At 58.7% G+C, this 24,977-nt stretch overlaps 1 protein-coding gene across 1 annotated transcript; it reads right to left on the bottom strand.

Annotated features, from left to right (window-relative positions):
• Positions 1–1,944: 1,944 nt before the first annotated feature.
• Positions 1,945–22,112, bottom strand: LOC134756753 (alpha-2-macroglobulin receptor-associated protein-like). Its single transcript, XM_063695489.1, has 8 exons — positions 21,582–22,112; positions 14,314–14,458; positions 9,431–9,552; positions 8,225–8,345; positions 7,403–7,561; positions 5,494–5,576; positions 4,130–4,306; positions 1,945–2,414 (listed from the first exon to the last, which is right to left on the bottom strand). Exons 1-8 carry the CDS (start codon positions 21,783–21,785, stop codon positions 2,352–2,354), a joined length of 1,074 nt encoding a protein of 357 aa, XP_063551559.1. The 5' UTR covers positions 21,786–22,112; the 3' UTR covers positions 1,945–2,351.
• Between the last annotated feature and the right edge of the window lie 2,865 nt (positions 22,113–24,977).

Genomic DNA, 24,977 nt, shown 5'->3' on the forward strand with positions numbered 1-24,977 from the left:
ATGGGAGGTCGAGGGTGCAGTGAGCTGAGATCACGCTACTGCACTCCAGCCTGAGGGACAGAGCAAGACCTTGTCTAAAGTGTGGCAACGGCAAGAGCATAAGGACAAACAGAAACAGACCCACACAGGTAGGTCAGTTGATTTCTGACAAAGGCGCCAAATTAGGAGAAAAAAGCCTATGCAGCAAATAATCAGAAAGTTAAGGGAGAAATGGATCCTGACTGCAACCCACACTGGAAACGTACACTCCTGAGTAGGGACTGGATACACACGCGGAACACACCCACACAACAGGCCGCCACGCGGCAATCAGGAGTCTGCCACTGATCCACGCAAAAGCCTGGGTGAATCTCAGATGCTGAGCGAATGTAAGCAGATACACGCAGACATACACAGACGCACGCAAAGACACAGACTGCCCAGAGCCATGCACGTGGAACCCATGGCAGGCGGGAGGTAGGGAGCTGCGGTGGTAGGAGTCAGAATGGGTACCCCTGTGGGACTGGCTCTGCGGAGTGGAGGGCATCACCTACGTCCTTCGTGAGTGCGCACCATGACCAGCCACACCCATGGAACTAACACTGGGTATCTGGGCTTTTTGTGTAACTGCCTCCCCTCAACACCATGGTCTCCCACATACAAAAGAGACCATTATACAGTAAGACACACTACTCCGCAATTAGACACCACAAAACGCCAGCCAGGCTGTCCATAATTAAAAATACCGAGCACCAAGTCTCAGCAATCCACTAGTGTTCTCCTTCCACCTGGCTGGGAGAAAGAAACATAGTCCAACCACTTTGGAATCATCTCTATACTTGGACAACACAGTTCGTAAGATCCATTAGGTGCTCCTAGAGTCGGCCCCCACCCCCACCCCCACCCCCACACGAGTGTTCACCACAGCTATTTCCAAGTGAGTGTTATTACCCCAGAAAGGAAGCAACTCAAATATCCACCCACAATAAAGTGCATTAAAATCAGAGCACAGGACAGTCATGCAATGGAATACTATACAGCAATGAAAAGGAACATGCTTCTGCTAGATGACAGGGCTGAGTCTCACCAACACACTGAGTACCTTAAGGCTCTCAGGATAATGGGAAAAAAAAGAACCAGAATCCACCCCCCGCCCCACCAGCCACACACACACAAGTCCACATAGGAACAGGCAGCCACATGCTGTACCCTGGGGCCCTTCCAACCCTGATGCACCAACTCCCGACATGCTGCCTCTAGCCTTGACCTTTCTCAGAAATGATAGCTTAGCAGATGTTTGGCAGATCTCAACAGTCAAGCCAAGATCCAGCTGCAGTCAAAACACAATACGCCTGGTGGAGCCTCTTCCAGGTTCAAACACGGGAACCACGCTCGGAACCGGACCCGGATCCAAGCCTCTTCCAGGCTCAGACACGGGAAGGGAACCATGCCTGGAGCCGGACCCGAGCCTCTTCCAGGCTCAGACACGGGAAGGGAACCACGCTCGGAGCCGGACCCGAGCCTCTTCCAGGCTCAGACACGGGAACATGCTCGGAGCCGGACCTGAGCAACCGCCAGTCCATCAGCTATGGTCAGAGGAAGGCCTCCATGGCTGTCTCTCCCCCGTGAGATGGGGCATTTACACAGCACACTTAGGGACACGGAGGCCCTGCAGGTTTGGTGAGGTCTCCCGAGGTCCCTGAGCTGCAGAGGTGAGAGTTGAAAGACGCTGCCCCCAGGCCACAGTCTCTGACTGTCCACAGAACCACACGCTCCACATCTTCCCCTCAAACTCAACTCAAGCGCTCTTGGCTTTAAATCAGGCTGGGCCGTCTCACGGGAAAAGGAGGTTGGCTGCAAAGACCCACGGGGCCCAGAGGGGAAGCTGGCTATGACGCGATCCCTTCACGAGCACTGGCTCCGGCCCCAGCCACCAGGACACTTAGTGACCAGCCAACAAGCGGGTGGTTTAAATACTGCACTCTATTTTTTAAGGACTCTGTGCATAGTATTTCCGGTGGCAGATGTGTAAGATTTTTTATGTAAATCGTGTTGTTTTAGCAGAGGACTATCAGACCTGACAGCCGCTGGACATCGAGGTCCTCACTGGCGTGGTGACTGCCACGCTGATGCTGAGTGGAAGCCAAGCCCCTTCAGTCAGAGCTGGGCCGATCTCAGACCCAAATGCTACCACCACCAAGCCCTGTGTCACGACAGCAGCGGCTGCAGTCACCAGAAACAATCCTTCCTGCCTCGACACCCGTGCCAGCCCCAGGCACCCTGACGGCGGGCTGTCCACGGAAATGCCACGGCCAAGAGCCCAGGTCCTTCACGCTGGCCTCTTCCCTGCCGGGCTGGGCTCCCCAATGCCTTCAGAGTTCATTGTGCGGAGCTCTGGAGATCCTGCTGGACAGGTCCTGCAGATGCTTCTTCACCTGTGGACAGAAACGTCTCATCAGCTGGGGACAGCGCGCCTCGAGGCCAGCTCTGTGAGCTCAGCCTCACGTCAGGAGACGCGCGATCCAAAAGGAAAAGGCGCAAGCCCTGCACATCTGACTTTCCAATTCCACACCCATCCAGAAATGCTCAAATCACAAAAGCAGCTCAGTGCTAACTAGAAAATCCCACCAAAGAACGCTAAGAGCCACCAGCCAGGAGCAGTTCATGCTGAAGTGGAAAGCTCAGGGTCTCTGTGATAGGCCCATGGTGTTATTTATTTACTTACTGAAAGGGTCTCGCTCTGTCACCCAGGCTGGAGTGCAGTGGCATGATCTCAGCTCACTGCAACCTCTGCCTCCCAGGCTCAAGTGATCCTCCCACCTCAGCCTCCCATGTACTTAGGACTACAGGTGCCCACCGCCACGCCCGGCTAATTTTTTCTATTTTTGGTAGAGATGGGGTTCTACCACGTTGCCCAGGCTGGTCTCGAACTCCTGAGCTCAGATGATCCACCCACCTCAGCCTCCCAAAGTGCTGGGATTACAGGTGTGAGCCACTGTGCCCAGCCCCACAGTGTTATTTTTAAAAGTAGTGACCAGAGAGACTGGGACAGAGCTCTGGGAAAGGCGCCTTCCTCCTCAGGGCCTGGGAGGGAAGGAGAGGGACCTCCAGCTCCCCACATCACAACAGCCCAGAGCATCCCCACAGATACCACCCCAGTGGCAGCAGGTGCTGCGTCAGCCCAGCCTGGGCCAGGGTCACTGTAGCTCTCCCCGGATTCTCACAAAACCCTGCTCGTGGGCACCACCTCCCTCTCCACATAGGAGCCCGTGGCTCAGGGTGAATAACTCACCGAAGGTCCCTTCTCTCAGCGGCCCTGACCTCTGCCCCAACGGTGCGGGTGCCTCAGGTAGTGCCACACGGCTTTCTTAACCAACACCGAGCTTTGCCGTGGTCAGGTGAAGCTAGGTGCACGCTAGCATTCCATCCCCGCGTCTCGCGGGAGCGCCCTGCAAACCCCACATGGTGGTGCTCACCCTGGACCTGAGCTCCTGCCCACGGGCAAGGGCCGCAGGCTGCTCTCCTGCACATTCTGCCAGGCAGACCCGCACCACCCTCTCCTATCAGAACTTCTACCTTCATTTATTTTTTAGGCCTTTCCTATTTTTGAATCGGTAACACATGCCTGCAGTTCAAAGTTTAAAGGGCACAGATGGGGCTCCTGAGCCCCAGCTCCCTCCAGAAAGAACTTGGCATGAGCTTCCAAGGTTTTCTGTGCCTCTGTGGCAAGGCCGTGTGCTGGCTTCGGCTTCTCCTGGGCTCTGCCCCTCCTCCCCTCACATCCCAGGGGCTGTGGGGAAGGGGGCTCGCCTGTCTCAAGGGCTGGAGAGTGCCCTGACTCATGGGCTGGCTGTGGGTATCCAGGTCACGCCCCATCCTGGTCACAGGAGGACGAGGCAGTGGCCTGCCGGGGCCTGTGCTCACACCTGAGGGTCGGGGGACTGCACTACAAGCCCGGGGGGCTCCCCTAGCATGGCTGCTGTGGCCTTCAGTGCCCCACACACTTGTGGCCCTGGGGTTCAATTCGGACAGGGAAGACAACAGCGTGGGGCCCACACCCCATCTACAGGAAGCCCTGAGCTGCATGTGGGCGGCCTCATCTTTCCTGCAGGGGAACTGTGGCCTCCCCGGTCCTGGAACCCGTGCGCACCGTGTAGCCCAGCTCCTTGGTCCGCCCCTCCAGCAGGGCGTGCTTCTCGCGGCTGCGGCTCACACGCTCGCCGTCGCCCACGCTCTCTGCGTGCCTCAGCTTCTCGTGCGCAATCTCCAGCTGCTTCTGGTAGTGGTTATGCTTCTCGATTTTGGCTTCGAAGTGCTTGAGCTCCTCCTGGAACAGGGTTTCCATAGGTGAGTGTTCCCTCCCCGTGCTCGCCACGCCATCTTGTGGTCCCGGGTGAACTGCAAGGACGCCAAGGGACGGCGCCATACCCGGGGCAGGACAGGCCTTGCGGTGACATGGGCAATGAGGGGGCGGCAGCTGGGAGGCCATCACACTAGCAACGGGTCCCAGCCCGCGCCTCCTCGGCAGCCCTAAGCCGACCCCTTCCCTGTCTCTGCAAATGGCACCCCCGCCCCCCGAATCTGGGGGGCCTCCAGCTCGTTCCCAGCCAGACCCCATGTCCAGGGGCTGTGCTTCTGTGGTGGCTGCCTCTGCACCCTGCCCCCAGCCTGCCTGGGTTCCACTGCTGCTGGACTGCAGCTCTGTCCCTGCTCCTGTAGGCGCCCTGCCCTGCCTTGACCCCACGCTCCAGACCCAGGGCCCTCCACGTGGCCCCACCTGCCAAGCCCGATGCACATGCCTGCGGCCAGCTAAGGTGCCCCAGCCCCAGAGGGAAGCTCCTGACCCCTTTCTGGGGGAGGTGCTAAGGGCCCTTCCTGGGGCCAGGAAAGTCCCAAGTCCTATGAGGGCAGGACCACACCCACCTCCCTCCCAACAGACACCAGCTATAGGGACCCTGGGTGAACTCACGGCCAGATACCATACCCAAGGCTGCCCACCCAGGACCCCCGCTGGACTCCCCACTCCTCACAGCCCTGCTGGGTGCTCACCGAGCTGATGAATTCTCCACCCTCAGAATGATCTGGCACTCCACACGCCCCAGGAGCCCCTGCCACCTGAGGTGGTCTCCTTCCCTCCCTGGGCCTCCATCTCAGGAAGCGGTGACACCCCTAAACGATCCCGGTAGTGTCCTTGGTCCCCTCCCCCCAGGCTGTGGCTGGGTCCCGACCAACTGTTGACCATCCACAGTACCCGCACCAAGGCCACGCTCAGACGTGGACACGGACAAAAGAACCAAAGCCCCTCCCTCCAGAGCCTGGCCCCGCCCCTGAAACACGAGTTCCCACGCAGATGAGAAGGAAAACGCAAGCAGGTTCACCGAGTGGTTAAGGAAGAAACTGCGAGAATCTTGAGAGAGAGAGCTCGGAGGAGAGGGCTGCATTTCCTTACCCGGAAACTGCAAGAGAATCTTCACCACAGGAGAGAGCTAGAAGGAGAGGGCCGTGTTGCCTTACCCGGAATGCCTCCAGCTCCTTGTCCGTGAGGTTGGCGGACTGCGCCAGGTCCCACAGGTCAATCACCCTGGGCTCCTCGAACTCTGCAGGGGAGGAGCAAGAGTGGCCTCAGCAGCACCCGGGGTGCACACCACAGCCAGCCCCGCGGCAACCACGCTGAGTGTGCGTGGAGCCTATGAGGGTTTGCAGGCTCGACCTGCATGTGTGTGAAACACGGGTGCGTGCACTCAAAGTCTCGTGGGGCACAGAGGGCATCTGCTCAGTGGCTCACATGACCTCGCTGAAATGTGGCTTCTCTGTCCCCTTGGCCAAACAACTGCTTCTCCTTTGTGTCCAGAAACACCTGCCTCCATCAGAGCCTGGGAAGCGCCACAGCCCGCCCTGGCTGCCTCTGAAGCAGGAGGCAGAGGATGGACGTGGCCTGTGTGCAGAGGCTGCTCAGGACCTCGGGTGGGGGCGCCTGCAAGTTCAGCCAGGTCCAGACGCAGGCACAGGCTGTTTCCCTTCGGTCCTGCTCAGGGTCTCCAGCAGGATGTGGTGCTCGTGAAAGTCAAACATTCGGGCTCCTGGGAGGAGCCAAACAAACCAAGACGGCTCCTGGACCCTGGTGCTCACGAAGGGACGCAGTGAGAGACTCCAGGGCCATCACCACTCTCCATCCAGGAGCGAGTAGTCCAGAGCCGCCTGCCCATGGAGCCCCGCAACAGTGGCCTCTGCTGACCACTTCCTGCTCAGGACCCTGAGGACCCTGGGCTGGAGGGGTTTGCTGGAAGGCCCAGGCAGACCCGCAAGAGAACTGCAGGAGCCGCTGGACACAACTGCCTTGGGGACAGCCCGAGGTGGGAAGAGGAGTGTGTGGGGCTGAGTCGCCCTTTCCTGCATGGACTATAGCCAGGCTCATCCGGGTCTCTCCAGCACAGGCACTCAGCAAACTGCATCGCAGGCCTACAAGGTGGTCCAGCCCCCAACACTACGGCCAAAAGCCTACAGCTGACACAGTCACCAGCACCAGGTCAGGCTAAGGGAGCCTGGGTTTGGGGGTGGGTGGTGAGGGGTCTTGCCCAAGGGCACTCAGGTGACAGCAGCACAGCCAACCAAGGGGACCTGGACCCGCGTGGACACATTTGACTGCTGTGCTGGAGGCTGCCTCTGGCCAGACCATCCTGGAGACGAGGCGGTGGCTCTGCCTGGCACCGGGGACAGAGACCAGCCCTGCTGTCTTATCACCATGAGGGCACAGATGCCATCTCCTGGCGGCTGCTGCCTCCTTGAGCCTAGAGCAGTGCCTGGTGTGCAGCTGGCGCTCAGTGTGCACGTGGAGGATGAGGTACAGAATCGGAAGCTGTGTGAGTGAGGCCAGCAGGCTTCTGGTAAACCCTGCACAAGGCTCTGGCCCGGGTCCGGGGCAAGAAGCAGTGGTGCAGAGCCTGGCCACTGAGGGCCTGCAGTGGAGGGAGATGAGCTGCTGAGATGGAGCCACAAGCTCTGTGGCCTCAGCGGGCGTCCTGCCCCTGCTGGGCTGAGGGGGACTGATGGACGGTGTGGGTGGCATGAGATGGAGACAGAGCTGTGTTTGACAAGTGGTCTCTGTTCTTGGCCAACAGCAGCATGGGAGGGGCCGTGCTGCTGAGGCTGGGGAGACGCTGGGAAGGGCTGCTCCCAGGCCCGCTACCGCCACTGCCCTCTGCTAGTCTCCAGGTACAAGGCTGGGGACGGCGAGTGACCTTCATGGAACAGCTCCTGGGAGCGAGGCCTGTGACCACCCCTGGGTAGACTGAGCGCGCCGAGGGTCTCCGCTGCGTCCACAGGCCCAGGTTCCCGTCGCTACAAGCACCTGCCTGCTTGTCCCCAAAACACAACCAGAGACGGCCCCACCCTCGGGAACCAACAGTCCCCGGCGGGCACTCACCGGCCTCAGTGCTGTAGCCCTGGTGGCTGACCCTGCGCAGGCGGTCCAGGCCCTGGTTGATGCTGCGCAGCTTCTCCTTCAGCTCCGTGTGCCTGCTGTGCAGGACGTTGCCCTTGATGTCGCTCAGGTCCGAGGGGCTAATGACGTTCTCGTGGATTTCTGTAAAACCGAAGGCAGGACGCCATGAGGCTGGGAGTCCTCGCCCTGCCTGCCCAGACCACTGTCTATAACGCCCACTGCTGGGGAGCTCAAACTCGCTCTCATTTCTGGGCTGAAAATGTCCCCCTTCCGTGGTCCTGCAGTGCCGCAGAAACGACCGTTGGCACAGCTTCCTTTCCAGGCGAGACAGGCGAGACGCCGGGACACGCGCACCAAGTGGTGCCTGGAGGTGACAGCTGGGGCACCAGGTCCCCTGGGGGCTGACTCTGGACCCCTGCCCTGCCCCCTCTCTGCTGGGTCACCCTCCATTTTACTCCAGCTTTGTGGGGTGGGAAAGTCACACATTTGGGGAGGGTCACGAGTGCAGAATGAAGGACCCATCAGTGAAGTTCAGGTCTGACAAAGGCAGCAGCTGTGCCCATGGTGGGGGCAGGCGCCAGTGGGACTTGGTTCATCCAATGCAGGCGGGCGACTCCCAGAGCCAGCCCTGCCTGCACAGCAACCTCCCCACTCACAAGTCCGGTGGAACCCTGGGAGAGGGCGTCTGGTGCCGCCCCCCTGCCCCTGCCGTGTTCCCGAGGGGAGCCGAGGCTGCCCACTGAGCACAACGAGCCTCAGGTGCAGGAGGGGTGGGGGGCAGGAGGGGGTGGGGGCGGGGGGCACCTTCGGTCCTGCTCAGGGTCTCCAGCAGGACGTTGTACTCGTGAACTTTCTCTTTGTGATGCAGGAACTCCCGCCAGAGCTTGTCCAGTTCTTCGCTGGAGAATTTCCCAGAGGTCTTCGCCTAAGAGGGAAACAAGGCCTGGAGTGAACCCGCCGCGGGCTCGTGTGGCCAGGGCCGCTCTTCAGCCGACCACTCCTCATGGCCAGGCAGGCCCTTGCCTACGTGAGTGCCGGGCCAGGTTCTTGGCCTCACGAAGGGCAGGAAAACAAAAAACAAACCGGAGAAGAGCTGCCGGCAGGCAACCACCCTTCTCCTGGACGTGTCCAGGCTCAACGGGGGACGGCTACCGAGCTGGCTGGGGTGGGGAGCAGAAGATCCCAAGGAGGGGGACAGGGCAGCAGCCCAGTGACCCTGGGCTTGCCTGGCTCTCCCAGCTGCAGGTGGTGAGGACAGCAAGGCCACCTTCCTAGGGGGACCTCTGCCAGCCCCTCATTGTCATCCCACCTGCCTCCCGGTTGTGGGGTGACGTGGCTCACACACATCCAGGGAGGCCACACAGGGCCCTCTCTCCCTCTCAGCCCCCTTCTACCAACTCCATCTCTCCTGGCCAAGGACAATGAGCTGTGACTGGGCTAGTACAAGAAGTCTAACTGTTGACCCCAAATCAATGTGATCCAGAGAAACTGTTCTGGAGCAGGAGCCGCTGGAAATGGGGGAGCTGCGGCAGGTAAACACCCTGCCACGGCCCACCAGGCCCTGCTGGGTCCCAGCGCCTGGCCCCGCACCAGGCCCCCGCACCCTTCCCAGGCACAGGGTGAAAGGCCAGCCCCACACACGAGGGCACCCTTCTAATCACAGAGGCACGTCCACGGCACCACTCACTACACTAAAAATCCGACACGGAGCAAAGAACGCAGCCCATGCTACGTCACCGTCCCTAACCACACGTGACCTGAGCTGAAGGTCTGACAGCTGCAGGCCAAACAGAGCTCCTTTACTCAAAGAGCAAGGAATCTTCTAAACAGGAAAGCTGAAAAGATTCACAGAACGACAGTGGAATGGCTTCCTTAGGAAGCCACCGTCTTCCTGAGACTTTCCCAAACCCCGGCTCCCATGCAGAGCAGAGACTGCCCCTCACAGCCCCCGCCTCAACACTCAGCGTAACGGCACCAATTCTGCAAGGTATGCAAACAATCGAAGAGTACCTTGTGCCACAGCTTTTCCAGCCTGGGGTCATCCAGCCCATCTTCCTGGGTGCCACTGAGGGAGTTGCTGGTCACCTGCCGAGCGTCCTTCTTCCCGTCCAGACCATACTTGGCCAAGATGACTAGGAGAGAGGGGAGGTTCTATTTGATATGGTTTCCTGTGAAAAACAGTCAACAGCCAACACATCTGGGTTGCCACGGTGGGTGAGACAGGTTTGCCTCTCATTTTCCAGTAGTTTCCTTTCACCCGTTTCCTGGATGACCACTGGAGATCTGGGGAGAACAAGAATATAAACAAGTGTGGGGTCTGTGGTCTCCCAGCGCTTAGGAAAGGGTCTGGCAACTCACGGGACACCCCCAGGACCTCCCTCTTTCCTACCAGGGACACACCGGCTGGAGTCCTCCATCAAGCTGTGTCCCCATGAGAGGCAGCTGTCGGAAGCAGCTGGTGGGCTGGGCTGTAAGAGTGGTTACCGATTGGCCCGTCTTTAGCGACCAGCTGCACAGATTTTCAAGAACAAAATTTGCAGCCTCACCTGCTACCATAGGGCAAAAACTCTTAAGGACCACAGGACAGAGGCCACCTGCAGACTGTGCAGGGTGGCAGGGCTTTCTGACAGCACACATCTTATATTTATTGGGAGGAAAAACAGTTTCTAAAGGAAAAACGTCAGTGTCAGCAGCTTCTAACAAAAAGTTACTGGTAGCAGCCAGGAGGAATAATTAGTCTGCAGTGTGCTGTGGCCCAGCCACTCGGGGAGCCCTCTAGAATCTGCCCACGTGGTGCTCCCCTAGCCCCGCTTCCCTAGGGGGGACTTGGCATCTGTGGGCTGTGTCTGTCACCACACGCTTCCACCAACATGATATGAAAGCAGGCGCTCGACGCGGGCCCTGGTGCCGACAGGACTCAGCTGCAGACAAGTCCTGCACTTGGGATGTGAGAGCAGAGCCTGGGGGCTGGCCTCGCCCTCCGGCAGTAGCTCTCCCCAGGCCCCAGTTCCCACTTCCAAGTCCTGTGCTGTGGCTCTGTGTGACAGGCCCTCTACTAAGTCCCCTGGAATCCGGGGCCCATGCAACCCCACCCGCCTCCTTAGCTGGCGGTGGGCTTGCCTGCCGGCCCTTTCCTGGGGGCTGGGGGAATTCTCCCAGGGCCCCGCCTCCCACAGAATGGGGTCCTGCCTTCCCCTCCGGGCCGAGAGGGCCCCGAGTAGGCCTCTCCCAAGATGCTGGGCTCGGAGCCTCCCTTCGCCTCACACTTCCCCTCACCCCGGGACCTCTTCACCCAGATGGTGACTCCTGGACCCCAGCGCCTCCTCTGGGCCTTCACCTTCACCCGTGACCCTACTGGACAGAACTACTCCCAGCGGGGCCTCCACATGCTCTGGGCTCAGCAGGCCCCCCCCCCACACCTCTCCCAAAGGTCCATCCTCTGTCACTGCCAGCCCTGGGGACTGTCCCTGCTCCAGGGACACCCCGAAAGCCTCAGGCCTCCTTTCTCATCGACACCACCCTGGCCTCTGATCCCTCCTGTCTTATTCTGTCTGGAAGCCTGGGCCATGGAGGTTTCAAGGCCACACGCAGCATGTGCTTCTCGTGTTCCAGCCTGGAAGCGCTTGTGATCTTCCTAAGCGTGAGAAAACAGCCTGTGGTCTTGTCCCTGAGGAAAGCCGTCTCTCCTGACAGCAGTCAAGAGCTGCTGGCGCTGGGCACGGGTCCCGTAGATGCACGCTTCAAAGCTCAACCACATGCTGGGCCTGTCTTCCATGGCAGGGAATTTATACCTGAAATAACTATTTTAGGCCGGGCGCGGTGGCTCATGCCTGTGATCCCAGCACTTTGGGAGGCCAAGGCAGGAGGGCCGTCTGAACCCAGGTGTTCAAGACCAGCCAGGGCAGCAAAGTGAGACCCCATCTTTTAAAATAAATAAATAATTAAATAAATAATACCGGCTGTGGGGGATGAGAAAATAAATGAAATAAATACATACAAAAATACACAAACTTTTTAAAAAAGTGGCCTGGATGCCTCCTGGCCTTAGAAAGCCAGTGCCAGGCCTGCCTGTGAAGGCCGTCCTGCCCAGACCCCCAAGTCCAGCCACTGCTCAGCAGCACTGAGGTCACAACCCCAGGCTGTGCACCCCTGAGCCCGAGAGGAGGAGAGGGGGAGACAGGGAGGCTGGGCCATGTCCTGGGGCTCTGAGGCTAGCCTGGCTCGAGCCTTCCTAGTTGGAGCCAAAAGCTCTGAGCCAGAGCCCAAAGTGGCTGGTCAGACCCCATCAAAAGGCAGAGTGCCCAAGGCTGCGATCAGCAGCAGGGACTATGGAAGGTTCTGGATTCTGGAGGTGCTGGGTTCTGCATGGAATGGAGTCACAGAGCACTGAAGCTGGAGGCGGCCTCAGGAGCACCGAGCCCTTAGAGCTCCTGGGGAGGATGAACACGGCCCCACACTCCCTGCCTGGGGAGGACGGACGCCATCCCACACCCCCTGCCTGGGGAGGACGGAGGTGGCCCCACACCCCCTGCCTGGGGAGGACAGACGCCGCCCCACACCCCCTGCCTGGGGAGGACAGATGCCACCCCACACCCCCAGCCTGGGGAGGACGGAGGTGGCCCCACACCCCCTGCCTGGGGAGGACGGATGCCACCCCACACCCCCTGCCTGGGGAGGACGGACGCCGCCCCACACTCCCTGCCTGGGGAGGATGGACGCCGCCCCACACTCCCTGCCTGGGGAGTGAAGTGGCCCTGGGGGCGCAGTGAGGGTGAGGACAGGAGCGAACCCCAGAGCAGAGCAGGGCAGGGCAGAGTGGAGCATGGCCCGTCTGTCTCAGGGTGGACCTCAGCATGGAGGGTGCCAAGGGCAGGCACACTTGGCTATGGCTGGTCCCCCAGGTATGGTATCAGACTTGATAATGGCACGGGGGACCTTGGGGGTCCAGGGGCCACACCCAGAAGATGGCGGGCAACCGGCCAGGACGAGCCTCTCTCCTGAGTGTGGGCACGGTCTGCTTCTGGGACGCCAGCTCCTAGAGTCCCACTAAGTTTTCTGCCAGGTCACTAGGCAATGGCAGAAAACAAGACAGCTCCACTTGGGCCACAGACCTGGACACTCTGCAAGGACACTGCCTGGCGTGCAGGAGGGAGCTGGTTCTTAGCCCACTTCTGTGCCCCCTGCAAGCTGCTCTGTCTCCTCCAGGCCCCAAATGCTGCCCTGCTGCATAGCCAGTCCCTTCTTCCTGGGGGCACCTCCAGGACAGGCTCTTTCTTGGCCCTTGGGAATGGCCCACTAGACATGCTGGTGGGGATGCAACCATCCAGAATTGTTTCAGCCATGTCTCTGTTCCCCAGGCAGTCCCTACCGCCATGTCTTGGCTTATGTCCCCACCCAGACTCTTGAACATGGTGGCATAAACCAGCAAAAATGAAGCCAGCCCTCTGTCTTTAACCCGGGCGCAGCCACATGACATGTCTGCTGATGCCTGCCAATGGGAGAAGAGGGGTGGCTGGGAACAGACCACCTGCTCAGGAGTCAGAAAACCCTGGCTCCAAATCTTTGCTGCACTACTCAGCTCTGCAACGCCAGACAAATCACCCTCTCTGAGCCTGTCAAATGGGACGACAACGAGTTTTGAGGAGTAGGTGTTAGAGCATCAGGCCTAACGAAGGAACTCCGTAGACACCTCCTCTCCTTACCAGAGACAACCCAGGCGCTGCAATGCCTGAGGCCATCAGCACATGTGAAAAGCAGGGCTACAGCAGACTCCAGACATGGCCAGGGCTCTGGGGCCACCCTCACGACAGCAACAAGTGCGATGGCAGCCACCCCCACCCCCACCCCAGTGGGGAGTATCCCACTTGGTTCACACCACTGTCCTGTGAGACAGGAGGAGGAAATGGAGGTGGGGGGCAGGGGACTATGCCGGGGGCCCAGGTCACACAGGGAGCAGCGGGGGAGGGGATTGGGGAAGGGGTGCCTGGGGTCAGGCCCAGGGGCAGCAGTTGGGTGGAGGCGCAGCAGCTTCTAGGGCTGCTACACATAGCTGACAGCAGGCAGCTGAGCACTCGACTCTCCGGAGCAGCCCCAACCCCAGTCCCACGGGCCCACCTGGTGTGCGTCCTCTGCCCGCCAGTGCCCTGCTGACGGGCCCGTGGTGAGGGAGGATGGTGGAGGAGAAGGGTCCAAAAGGAACAGTCACAACTCTGTCATTTAAAACCCTCCTGGCTCTGAGGACACACCTGTCTTCCGTATGCTGGTACCAAGCAGGCGACTGTCCTGCCTCTTCTTGAATACCCACAGGGACGAGGGCTCACTAAGTGCATCACAACCAAGTGTCCATTCTGACAACATCTGGAGTATGTCCCCAAAACTTCAAGATGCTAGGGGAGACTGCTTCCTCCTCTGGGTGACAGAGCCTCCTGCTGTCCTCCGGCCCCTTCCTGCACCCAGTGCCCCTGCCTTGGCCCTCCCTCTGGCGTGCCAATGGCACCTGTGACAGCAAACCGAGACCACGGCCAAGGGCGCATCTGTGCTCAGAGGAGAGCCCCCCGCAGGCTGTGCCCAATGGGCCCCTTGGCCAAGAGCCAAGGAGTCAGAGGCGTAGCCCACAGCACTGAGGCGAGCAGCCACCATCCCTCATGAGGGTTAGCCTCGCCAACCTCTGAAGCCAGTGGCCACCTCCCTCATGAGGGTGAGCCCCCAACCCAAATCCTAAGCTTTCTGGGCACTCAGGATGCTCAGGGGAAAGGCTCATTTTGGATATCCAGATTAAGCATAATGCAAATATTCCCAAATCCAAAAACAAAATCCGACATCCAAAACACTGCCGCTCTCAAGCATTTAAGAAGAGGGATACTCGACCTGCATTAGGAAAGAAACAAATGTACCATTGAGGTTGCGTATGAGTCTCGCTTCCTTCTCCCCATCTTCGTCCAAGCCATCAAGCTTTAGTTTCTTCCAGGCGAGTTCGTCCCTCTCCTGTATCTTCAGATCAGCGTGGAGCTCGGCCAGCCTCACGGGAGGAAGATGCAGCTGCGAACGAAGGGGAGGAGCCTGTGAGCCACGAGCAGGACGGACCAGGACACAGCGGGAAACTGACCTCGGAAGAGGCTGGCCACCGGGAGGTTCTGGGAGACCAGGAAGAGGTGGAGTCAGGGTCACTGTCCGCAGGATTCAAACCCCACAGGTTTAGACAAGAACTCAACATGGACACCATTCTCTAGGCCTGTCTGTATACACGATCTGGAAACCCCAAGTCCATCGGGGGCTCCCCACCAGCAGCGGCTGCTCATTCCTGTCCGGCTGTAACAGGACACCCCACCCTAGCACCTGAGGACAGTCATCGGGCACTCGGATAAACAGAGCAGGAAGAAGATACCCACTGCATTACCATTGCAGATACACATTGCAAGGACACAGACACCTAGAAGCTCTTTTTTAAAAAAAATCACTGTAATCTCAGATCTGCCCCATCTTCATTTCCCAAAGACCCTCAGTCACCACCTCTCAAGTGTACCATGATCCGAACTGTCTTGCTGAGACGGTTCTTACACAGCCCCAGATCCTTCTGGAGCAGGAAACTGTCACCCTCTCACTTACCTGCTGGCGTAGACCACACAGGCAGCGCCCCGGAATGAGCTGCCGCACTGGGGCTGAGGAACTTCCCCGCCCCACCCTCATCCCTCTCCGCAGGGCAGGCCACGCTTCCTTCATCCCACCCCTGCCCTCCCAGCTCTGGGACCCTGGGTGAGAGAAGGGAGAAAGTGAGGTGACCGCTGGGCACACTGCTTTTTGGTTGCAAAGACAGGATTTAGGCCAAGAGTGTCCCCACGTCAGAATGACTGGGCCAGAATGCCAGGCGGCCGAGGCAAGCAGCAGAAGGAAACCCACCGGCCAGCTCTCATCAACTCTGGCCTCGGGGCTGGCCCGGCCGCTAAGAGGCGTGTGCTGGGGCAGGCGAGCCCTTCAGGGAAGCGAAGGCTCTTCCGTGCAGAGCAGAGTGGCCCAGCTGTGTGAACCAGAACGTGTCATGAGGTGGGACCAGGGTTCACGGAGACAGGGTGCTGTCCCTGGCTAACTGGGGAGGCTGCACCGCATGCCTGTCGTGACGCCAGCGCATTAAAGGCTCTGTGGAGTCCTGCAGCAAAGGAAGTGCTCGGCACTGTGCAGTGCAGATCCCCAAACCTCTCAGCTCTCAGGAGGGTCCCCCTCCCTGAGCACCTGCATTCTCACATTCCCCCGGGGCTGGTCCTCACGAGCTGCCCATGGCTCTAGGAGGGAACCCCAGCTCCTGCCTCTGAGCTCCAGGTGCCCATCACCTAACGCCTGCCTCTGATCATGTGTGTTTCAATATGGAGTCTGTTTCCCCTTAGAGATTTGAAATATTAATCTTTTATCTATATTTCATTAGCTATTTTCTAACATAAATACAACACAAGCTAGTATCCAAAGTATGTGTGTTATATTTCAATAAAGTTTATGTAAAACAGTGAACATCCCCAGGAAGCGTCAAGAGCCGGCTGCCTTCCCAGTGTCCCGCAGCCCGCGCCGCCTTGTGGCCCACACTGCCTTGCAGCCCGAGACCTCAGGAGGCCCAGCCCTCAGGTCCGCGCCGCGCAGGGGCACACATTTCTTTCAAGACTCGCGCGAAGCCAATTCTGTGTGTTTGGCACACCCCACACTCCGGAACCTCCTCGCCTCACTCTGCCTGTATCTAGACTGAGCCCATCCTGCTCCCTGCAGCTCAGTCTGTGTTGGGCCTGGGAGGAAGGAGACCCCTGACCACAGGCCCTGTCTCCAGCTGGGTGCTGGGGCTGTCAGCTCCACCCTCTCTCCTCTCAGAAGCCCAGCCTGACTATCCGCGGCTGCCCTAGCCACACAGGCCCCACCCTCCAGGAGTTTAAAATTTAGTTAGGGACGAATTCAGATTACTGAGCCAAGATCCCCAATGGTAAACAGATAGCAAACGGTAGGCACAAAATGAATGGCAGGGCCTAGGGCAGAGGAAAGCTTCTAATTCTCTAGAAGGTTCTCTAACCCTTGGTGGGTGGTCCCAGGGCAGTCTTTTGTCTGGGCCCTCCTGGTAGATGCTCTGTGCCCCCATCTCTGCAGGGGCTGCTTTCCAGGATTGTCCCGACCTGAAAACCCTTTCCCTGGCAGCCTTCGACACACCCCTACCTGCGTGCCTCTTCCCCAGCCAGCCCCATCCACCCAGCCCCTTCTCCCCAGAGCTCCACCCCGTGCCCCTCTGTGCCCTGGACACTCGCCTGCGGCGTCCACTGGAAGGCCCTAGGAGACCTGAGGTCTGATCTGAGCATTCCCAGCAGGAGGACCCAGGACAATGAGGCACCTGAGTGACGCTGAACTCTCAGGAGGGGCAGTCTGTGCCTCAGGAGGAGGGGGAGCCCACACCTGCCTATCTTGTTTGTGACCCAAACTCCTGGAGGAACAGGTCTGCTTCCATCTCTACTTCCCCGTGGCTGCTGCTACCCTGTAGGCGCCTTACTTACCGCGCTGCACTGCCTGGGAGGGTCTGAGATGGGAGGCCCACAGTGATGGTCCGAGCCAGAAGCAGCACCCTGGGGCAGGCAATCCAGGCCCATGCTCTCAACTGTGTGCTGGCCTTGAGGGGCCCCAGGTCTGCCCTCTTTGGCTGCAGGGGAGAGGACGCAGGTGTCCCATGACTGCCCATGGGCTGCCCGCTGGAAAGCGGAGCTGAAGACCCAGGGCTGCTGAAGTCCTGGGCCCGTCTTGGCAGGCTCACAGCCAGGCACCAACCCCTGTAACTTGCAGTCCTCACTGGCTTCCTGTCTGCCTCCCTAGGGTGCTGGGAGAATCAAGGGCAGGTGCTCCGTGGGCTGTAAAATCTGCAACCCACAGGGGAAAGTCATTTTCTCCCTCTGATTCCCCAACTCTCAGGCAACAGGGGGTCTAAATTTCACACCGCATGTCTCACAAAAGCCAGCTCCCTTTCCCCTGATGTGTGGCTGCCAGTGCTCAGCGCGGAAGGGGCCAGCCTGGCAGCACCACCACAGAAAGCAGCCCCAGCTCTGCACAGAGGAAGACCAGCAGGTCACGTGCAGACCCCAGACCCCACGTCTGGATTCTTTCACCTCTCTCAAGTTAAATGTTAACGCATCAAGTTAGAAGTACCCTGTGGAGACCAACTGCAGAAAAGAACCTGTCAAACATGAAGCAGCGAGGCAAATCATCAACAGCCAGGGTATACATGCAGGCAAGAAAGCCGGTTCAGCTGATCAAACGACGCCGGTCCTGTGTCCTCAGACACAAGCAGAGCCGACCGTGTCCTCCTGACCAGACCCAAGGGCCCAGCACTGCTCGGGACCTCAGCAGTGGCCCTTCCCCACACAGCACCACCCGCGTGCCAGCAGAGCTTTCTGGAACTTTCCAATAACCTGCTGCTGCTTCTCAACGCCCCAGGAAACCCAGGCCAGGGTCCACAGCTACACCACTGGTGTCAACCTGCACACACAGCACAGTTCAGGCTGGGCAGGTTCCAATGCCACCAGGACCGCCAATGGACCACCTCTTCAGAGGGCACGTGCCATCCTCCCAGCGCTCACCTGAGTGCCCGCGCCAGACTGCAAGGCACCCACCATGAGGAGCAGGCTGTGGTGGTGACCAAGGCTTCCTGGCACGCTGTACCTGTCTCACCACGGCAGGTGGCATGCACTGTCCCAGCCCAGCCACTGTGCCCCAGCTCCTTCCACCTGAGCTCCATGGACAAGGGCACAGCCATACCCACCTTGAGCTGCTGTGAGGTCATGCATTGGCCTGGCGAGTCCTAGGTGCCCATGGAGGCCACTGGCTGGCCCATCCTCAGAGGCCCTTCTCAAGCCAGGGGGGATGCTTGAGAGCTGGGGTGGGGCTCTGAGGGCTCCTCTCTGCAGATCTCAGTTTCCACTCGTCAGACCTCTGAGAACAAGATGCTTCACACACTCTCATTGCAGTCACCATTCATGTCAGAACTAAGGACCGTCTGCGTGTGGTGCCTCCTGGGATTACACCTGTAATCCCAACACTTTAGGAGGCAGAGGCGGGAGGATCACTTGAGCCCAGGAGTTCGAGACCAGCCTGGCCAACATGGTGAAACCCCGTCTCTACTAAAAATATAAAAATTAGCCGGGCATGGTGGTGCATGCCTGTAATCCCAGCTACTCAGGAGGCTGACGCACGAGAATCACTCGAACCTGGGAGGCGGAGGTTGCAATGAGCCGAGATCACGCCACTGCACCCCAGCCTGGGCGACAGAGTGAGACTCTGTCTCAAAAAAAACAAAAAAACAAAAAAACAAAAAAACTAAGGACCTATGGCCAAGGACTCCGAGCTCATGGCACCGTGCAGCCCAGGCCAAGAGGTACACGAGTGTGTCCCTGAGCGCCGCAGCTGGACCATGCAGACCCTGGAGCTTACCCCTCAGCATCAACACAACACACAGAGCTCTGAAGAGGCAGAGTCCTCAGAAGGCGTCTGTGAGCACAAGGGCTCTGCATGGCCTCCGACCTCCAAAGCTCCAGGGACAGCCTCTGCTCAGGAGTCTTGCAACACAGTGGAGCCCGCCTGTGAAAGAGGAACTGGGAGAGTCACAGAAAGTCAAGATTCAAGTTGCTGGAGAGGATGAAGCAGCACCCCCCGGCCAGGTCTTGCCTGATGAAAGCGGGTCTCAGCATCTTCTTGGCGGCAACCTCAACGCAGGTCTCACAGCCCATCAAAGGCAAAGGTTTCCTGAAACGCTCCCTTCACCCTATGCCTACTGACACACTACGCAATCCTATATGCCAGGATGTGGCTTTACATGCAGAAAACAGGGACACGATGTTTTCATGAAGCAAACCAAAGAAAGGACAAGACCATCCTGGCTGCTGAGCGCAGGTCGCAGGAGGCTGAGAGCAGTGGCTGCAGAGCCGGGCAGGACGTGCTTCTCTGAAAAAGCAGCCCTCACCTCAGTTATCTTCCAGGGGGCGATCCAAGACCCCGTCTCCGTCTGATACCTACCTAGAGCGGCGAGTCAGGTGGGGTAAGAAGCCGACTGGAGTGACTGTTTGCACGAACAATTCTCTGCCCCTACGTTCGAACTGACTGTGGCTCCTCCTGCCTCCTGACCACCCTGGGCCCTGGCACGCTCGGCAGCAAGAGCCACAGCACAAAGACCACCCGGGATGCGCTACTGCCACTGAGAACCTCAAAAAGACCCGGACGGGTCTGACGCCTGCACACTTGGCTCCAGGATAGAACACCCTCACAGCACCGCCACCCTCCAAGCTTCTGTTATCTGGAAGGAAAATCAAGACGAATGGGCTCTGCAGGCCTGCCTGCCATAGTACCAGGCTCTCTGGAAGGGGGGAAGACACACAAAATCCCCCAAAACACTCACCCTCGAAGAATTTCACGTTCTGTTCAGCAAAAAAGACTTGCCCACACAACTAGAACTTCAGGACTTAAAGGGACCAGAAAGATCATCTAGTCCAAGGCTCAGTCCAAAGTGGAGGTGAGCAGCTCGCCCTACCATGGTGCCCAGTGAACCTCAGGGAGGTTCAGGAGACATGACCCGACCCAAGACTGAAACTGGTCAGGCGAGCACCCAGCACCGGGGGACAGTGCAGGGGCAGCCCGAGGGTAGCCGGACCAGTGCAGGGGCAGCCTGAGGGCAGGCGTATTGCTGCAGGGGGCCTGGGCTGACAAAGACAGAGGACCAGCTGGAGGTGGCTGGAGGTAAGGTGGAGCGCACCAGGGCGGCCCTGCAGAGCAGGTGGAAGACTTGGGCCAGCACCCAAAAGTAAAGGGAGCCGCTGGGGTTCCTGGGCCCGAGTGCACTTCCTCAGCGCCACCTCCAATTGGTCAGGGAGTCTATTTCGGGCTCCCCATTCCTCATGGGGAGGGGGGACTCCACCCACTCAACAGATGCCCAGTGCAGTGGGCACGGGGAGGCAGCACTGCATCCCGGCTGCTCCTGGTCACACCTGTTCCCTGCTGCTGGGAGGCCATCAACACATCCAAACCCAGCCGTGTCCCCAGCCCCTCCAGAATCCCTTCCTCCAAGAAGCCGCCCTGCCGCTCCAGCCCAGAGCGTTCTCCCACCTCCGCAGGCTGAACATTACGCATGGGGCTTGACTGCTGGTCCCAGGAGCAGTTCAGGAAGGGCCTGTGGAGCTGATGCCCAGGCGTCAATCCCCATCCCCACGCAGTCTTATAACCGTCTATCTGTCCCCCACCTGTTTCTCCTCTCCCTTTTCGTTCCAAAAGTTCCTTCTTATTCTGCAAATCATTTACTTTCCCTCTCAAAGACTCAGGAATGCTTAAAACTGGACTATTGAGACAGAGATCTAATCTGACTCCTGCATTTGAGATGAGATAATGAGGCCCAGATGGTCGGCATAGTTCGAAAACACCCATTTCAGGTGTTTTCAGGAACACCTAACAAATGAAGCAACCGTATCTTAATGAAGAGAGCAGCTGGCCCAGGGTCACGCACCAATTAGGAAGCTGTTGTCCCGGGGGGCCCCACCGGCCGAGCCACCTTGGGGGTGCCCTTTCCCCTCGGGGCCTCCGTACCCTCATCTCTCAAATGAAGGAGAGGTCAGGTGAGCGCCCTGTTAAGACTGACTTTCAGCATTCCCAAGGTCGCGTTTTATGTGCTCTAAACCGATCCCATCTCCTCACCTCCTCATTTCTCGCTCAAATGAACAAGCACGGGCTTGCTACTGGGATTCCTTCTGTCCCTGGACACGTCTTTCTACCCAACATTTTGTTTTTCTTGTTCCCCCACATAGGGAGATAAGGCTGAGGGAACAGGCAAAGGCTCGGGAGGCAGGAGACCTGTGATCTAGCCTGGTTCTGTCCCTACGCTCGGGTCAGTAGGCCGCCCAGGCTGGGGAGGGCGACACTGACCCTCGGGGTGCCGGCCGCCACCTGCTTCACACGGCGTCGTCGCCGGCACGGGTACCTTTCCTGCTGCAGAAGGGGTCGGGGCGCCCCACCTGACACTTGGGGGAGGCTGTGCCAAGCACAGGGCGCGTGGGGCACAGGTGCCCCGGCTGCGCCCCCCTCCGCCTCCGACCCCTGGGCCCCGCTCCAACGACCCCAACCACGGCCCCCGCCCCCAGGCCCCGCTCCACCGCCCGCGGGCCGCGCTCACCCGCTGGGCCTTCTCCCACAGCTGGTTCAACTTCTCCATGCGGAACTCCTCTCCGGACTCGCGTTTCGGGGACGGCTTGGGCTGGTTCTTCTCCCGCGAGTACTTGCCGCCGTGGCTCGCCGCGGGCCAGGGCCCGAGGAAGAGCAGCAGCAGTAGCAGCGCCGGGAGCCCGCGCAGAAACCACCTGACCCTCCGCGGCGCCATCTTCCTCTGCGACTGGCGCTGCGCGGAGAGAACCTAGCCTGCCGATGCCCCGCCCACTACCCCGCCCCCACCCACCGCGCGGTCTCCTGGGAATTGTAGTTCCTCCGTGAGCGGCCGGCAGCGGCGAGGCCGCCGGCGGACTCCAGCGCCTAGGAAGCCCTGCGCAGGCGCAAGCGTTTCCCAGGCAACCACGCCGCGGCCCGAGGCTGCAGACTCTGGCAGGGGATACAACTGGAGAATGAGGGTGGCCGGGCGGGAGCAGGGATCAGGCCTCACCCAGAGCCCGGAGCCTGGAGCCCGCACGACTCGAGGCCTCTCTCCCTCTCTGCCCCACAGAAAGAGCGGAAGGCCCAAGAACCGGGCCATGTTTGGCTGAGCCTGATAATGCTCCGGCTTCACGCGCACTGACGCCGACTCTTGCATGTCCAGTGCTGTTGCGGGGTTGGCACTGCGGCCCGGGCCTGGCGCTGAGGAGCCTGGCCCAGCCCGCTTCTGCCCTCCGCGGAGCGCCTGGCCGTGGGTGAGCCCAGGCCAGGTTGTCCCGGGGACGCAGGACCGCGCAGACGTCCCCCTACGTCCCGGGGCCCCTGCCCCAACCCGCGTCCCAAGCGCTTGCTCTCGCGCCTGCTGCAAGGCAGGAAGGACTTCGTGCGCTTTTCCCCAACCCATGACACTCTAGGAAATTCACAGAGCCAAAGTTAGCATAGACCGCTCGTTGGGGGCTTGGCCAGTGAGTTGGGAAGTGCCCTGGAGGTAGCGCGGGAAACAAGGGGAAGGAGGGAGACAGATGGCAGCTGGGCCCCTTTGGGCTCAGAGAAGGGACAAGGGGAGCTCATCTGGCAAGAATGATCTGAAAAGGCCTCCAAGGGTGGGCGGGATTTTGCCGGGGGAGGGAGGAATTTCCAACTGGAGAGACAATGACAAAGGGGGTGAATAGAGCCTGGGCATCTTGAGAGGAATTAATGTTAATTCATTTCCTTTTTTTGCGTGGCGGGATAGGGTCTCTGTCATCTAGGCTGGAGTGCAGTGGCATGATCATGGCTCACTGCAGCCTCGACCTCCTGGGTAAAGCGATCCTCCTGCCTCAGCCTCCCAAGTAGCTGGGACTATAGGTATGTGTCACCACGCCCAGCTAATTTTTGAATTTTTTTTGTAGAAATTAGGTCTCCCTATGTTGTCCAGGCTGTTCTCCCACTCCTGGGCTCAAGCAACCCTCCTGTCTTGGTCCCCCAGAGTGCTGGGATTACAGGCGTGGGCCACTGGGCCTACCCTAATTTACATTTAAATTGTATCTTGTGTTGTTCCAGAGAAGATTTCAGGTCCCTGGAATCAAGGTGATCTGCTGCTGTCCTGTGCTGCTTTTCTAGTATTTTCAGAGCCATCGTTTCATTTCTTTTTTTCCAGCTGTTGAGTTGTTTCAGGCAAGAGGGTAAATTCAGTCTGTTACTGCATCTTAGCTGTAAGCACAAGTTCCCAATATGGGATGTATGGGGGAGAGGAGGTAAAGGAATCCCCCAGGAGGGTGGTGGAGGGAGAATGACTTCATGCGAAGTGACTCCAGAGACAGATCAAATGCTGTCATTGCCATCATTGCATGTTTTTAAGCCTCAGGACAGAATGGCCAGGTGAGCCTGGCCTAGATTCTCACCTGTGCCTGCCTTCCCCTTCTGTTCCCTCATTCCTGCTCTTCTCTCCATCTCCTGGTGCCTAGAATCAGAGGTCACCTGTTTTACCCCACATACATGTTTTGCCCTGACCCCACTCCTGAGAGCTACAGGTAGGTCTTGGTGGGCTTAGAAGGGGACAGTCCAAATTGGCCTGTCCCCCCCAAGCATGTCCCTGTTGGTCATCTGGAATGTGGTCCTCACTGCAAATGTTCCAGCTCTGTGAATCCTGCCCCCAGTGTCTCTAGAAAGGCCTGTTATAACCCCACAGGAATTGGAAGCTGGACTGGGAGCAGAGTCTTCTGGGATCCTGCATCTGACAGTGGTGTGGGGTTCTAAGAGCCCTTTTCCTATACAGCCCAGTTTCCCAGATAACTAAGCAATATTTTATTCGTGGCTGCATGCACAGGCAATGAAACTAAAGAAAGTCAGGGGATGGCTAAAGGATGGAGGATACCTGGGCTGGGGGAGGAGGGAGAATGCAATGGGTGAACACAGACAGGCTTCCAAAGTGGTGTCCAGGTTGTATTTCTTCACTAGGTGGTGGGCACACAGGCATGCATTTTTCCTTATCTTTAAATTGTACATATTTCATACACTTCTCCGTATGTATTATACATTTCCAAGTAGTACATCTTCTAAAAAATCACAGTGGTTAATGCAATCAGTACAGGTGCCAGGCACATACCAGAGACTCCAGGTGACAGCATGCTCTCCTCTTGGGCTCCTCACCTAGGGCTGAAAGTTTATTTCTCACCCCTGCCGCCAGCACCCCCTATGCCAGCCCATGTCTGTAAGTGCTGAGGGGAAAGTGTATGAACACAGACAGATACGGCCGTGGAGGAACCCGGAGAGAGGGCCCTCCACTTGGTGAGGACGGATTGTGAGGCTGGTCAGTGCTGAAGCTGAGTATCTTGCTTACTAGAGCAAAGGGGAACTGTGCTTATAGGACCATCTCTCAGAGCAAAACAAATTGAGTCTCTTGGGAAGCCTGGCATTGAGGATTGTCCAGCTTTCAGAAGCGAGAGTGTTCAGCCTGACTTTAGGGGCACAAGGTTCTTGCTGCCTGGTCCTGTTCTGTAGTGTGGGGCTATCCCTGACTGGCCAGCTTTCAGAAGCATGCAGCATTGTCATTGACTTATTGGGGTTTCATGCCACCACAGCCAAAAAGCAGTTTGTTTTTGTCCTTGAGTTTGGACTATAGATTGTTATTCTCTCCAGGCAAAGGCAGGAAGCACACGGGAACAGGTAGCGCCAGGTGGCTGCAGGCAGGTGGTCTGGCTGGAGCTCAGTGCAGAAGCACAAGACGGTGGTGAGGAGTGAGGCAGACCCAGGGGACTGAAACGCCGCTGGAAAGAAGATTCCACCCAGAGCAGTGGGGGCCACAGAGTGATCCTGAGGGGAGATTTACACAGAGATGTGTTTGAGGAAAAGCAGAGACCAGTGGGAATGCTGGTGCTCTCCGCCAGAGGAGAGGCGACGGTGATCGGGATGAGATAGAGACACCGAGGAGGTGAAGATGGAGAGT

Source organism: Gorilla gorilla, chromosome 12, assembly GCF_029281585.2.
Source record: "Gorilla gorilla gorilla isolate KB3781 chromosome 12, NHGRI_mGorGor1-v2.1_pri, whole genome shotgun sequence".
In the NCBI taxonomy this organism is placed as follows: Eukaryota; Metazoa; Chordata; class Mammalia; order Primates; family Hominidae; genus Gorilla; species Gorilla gorilla.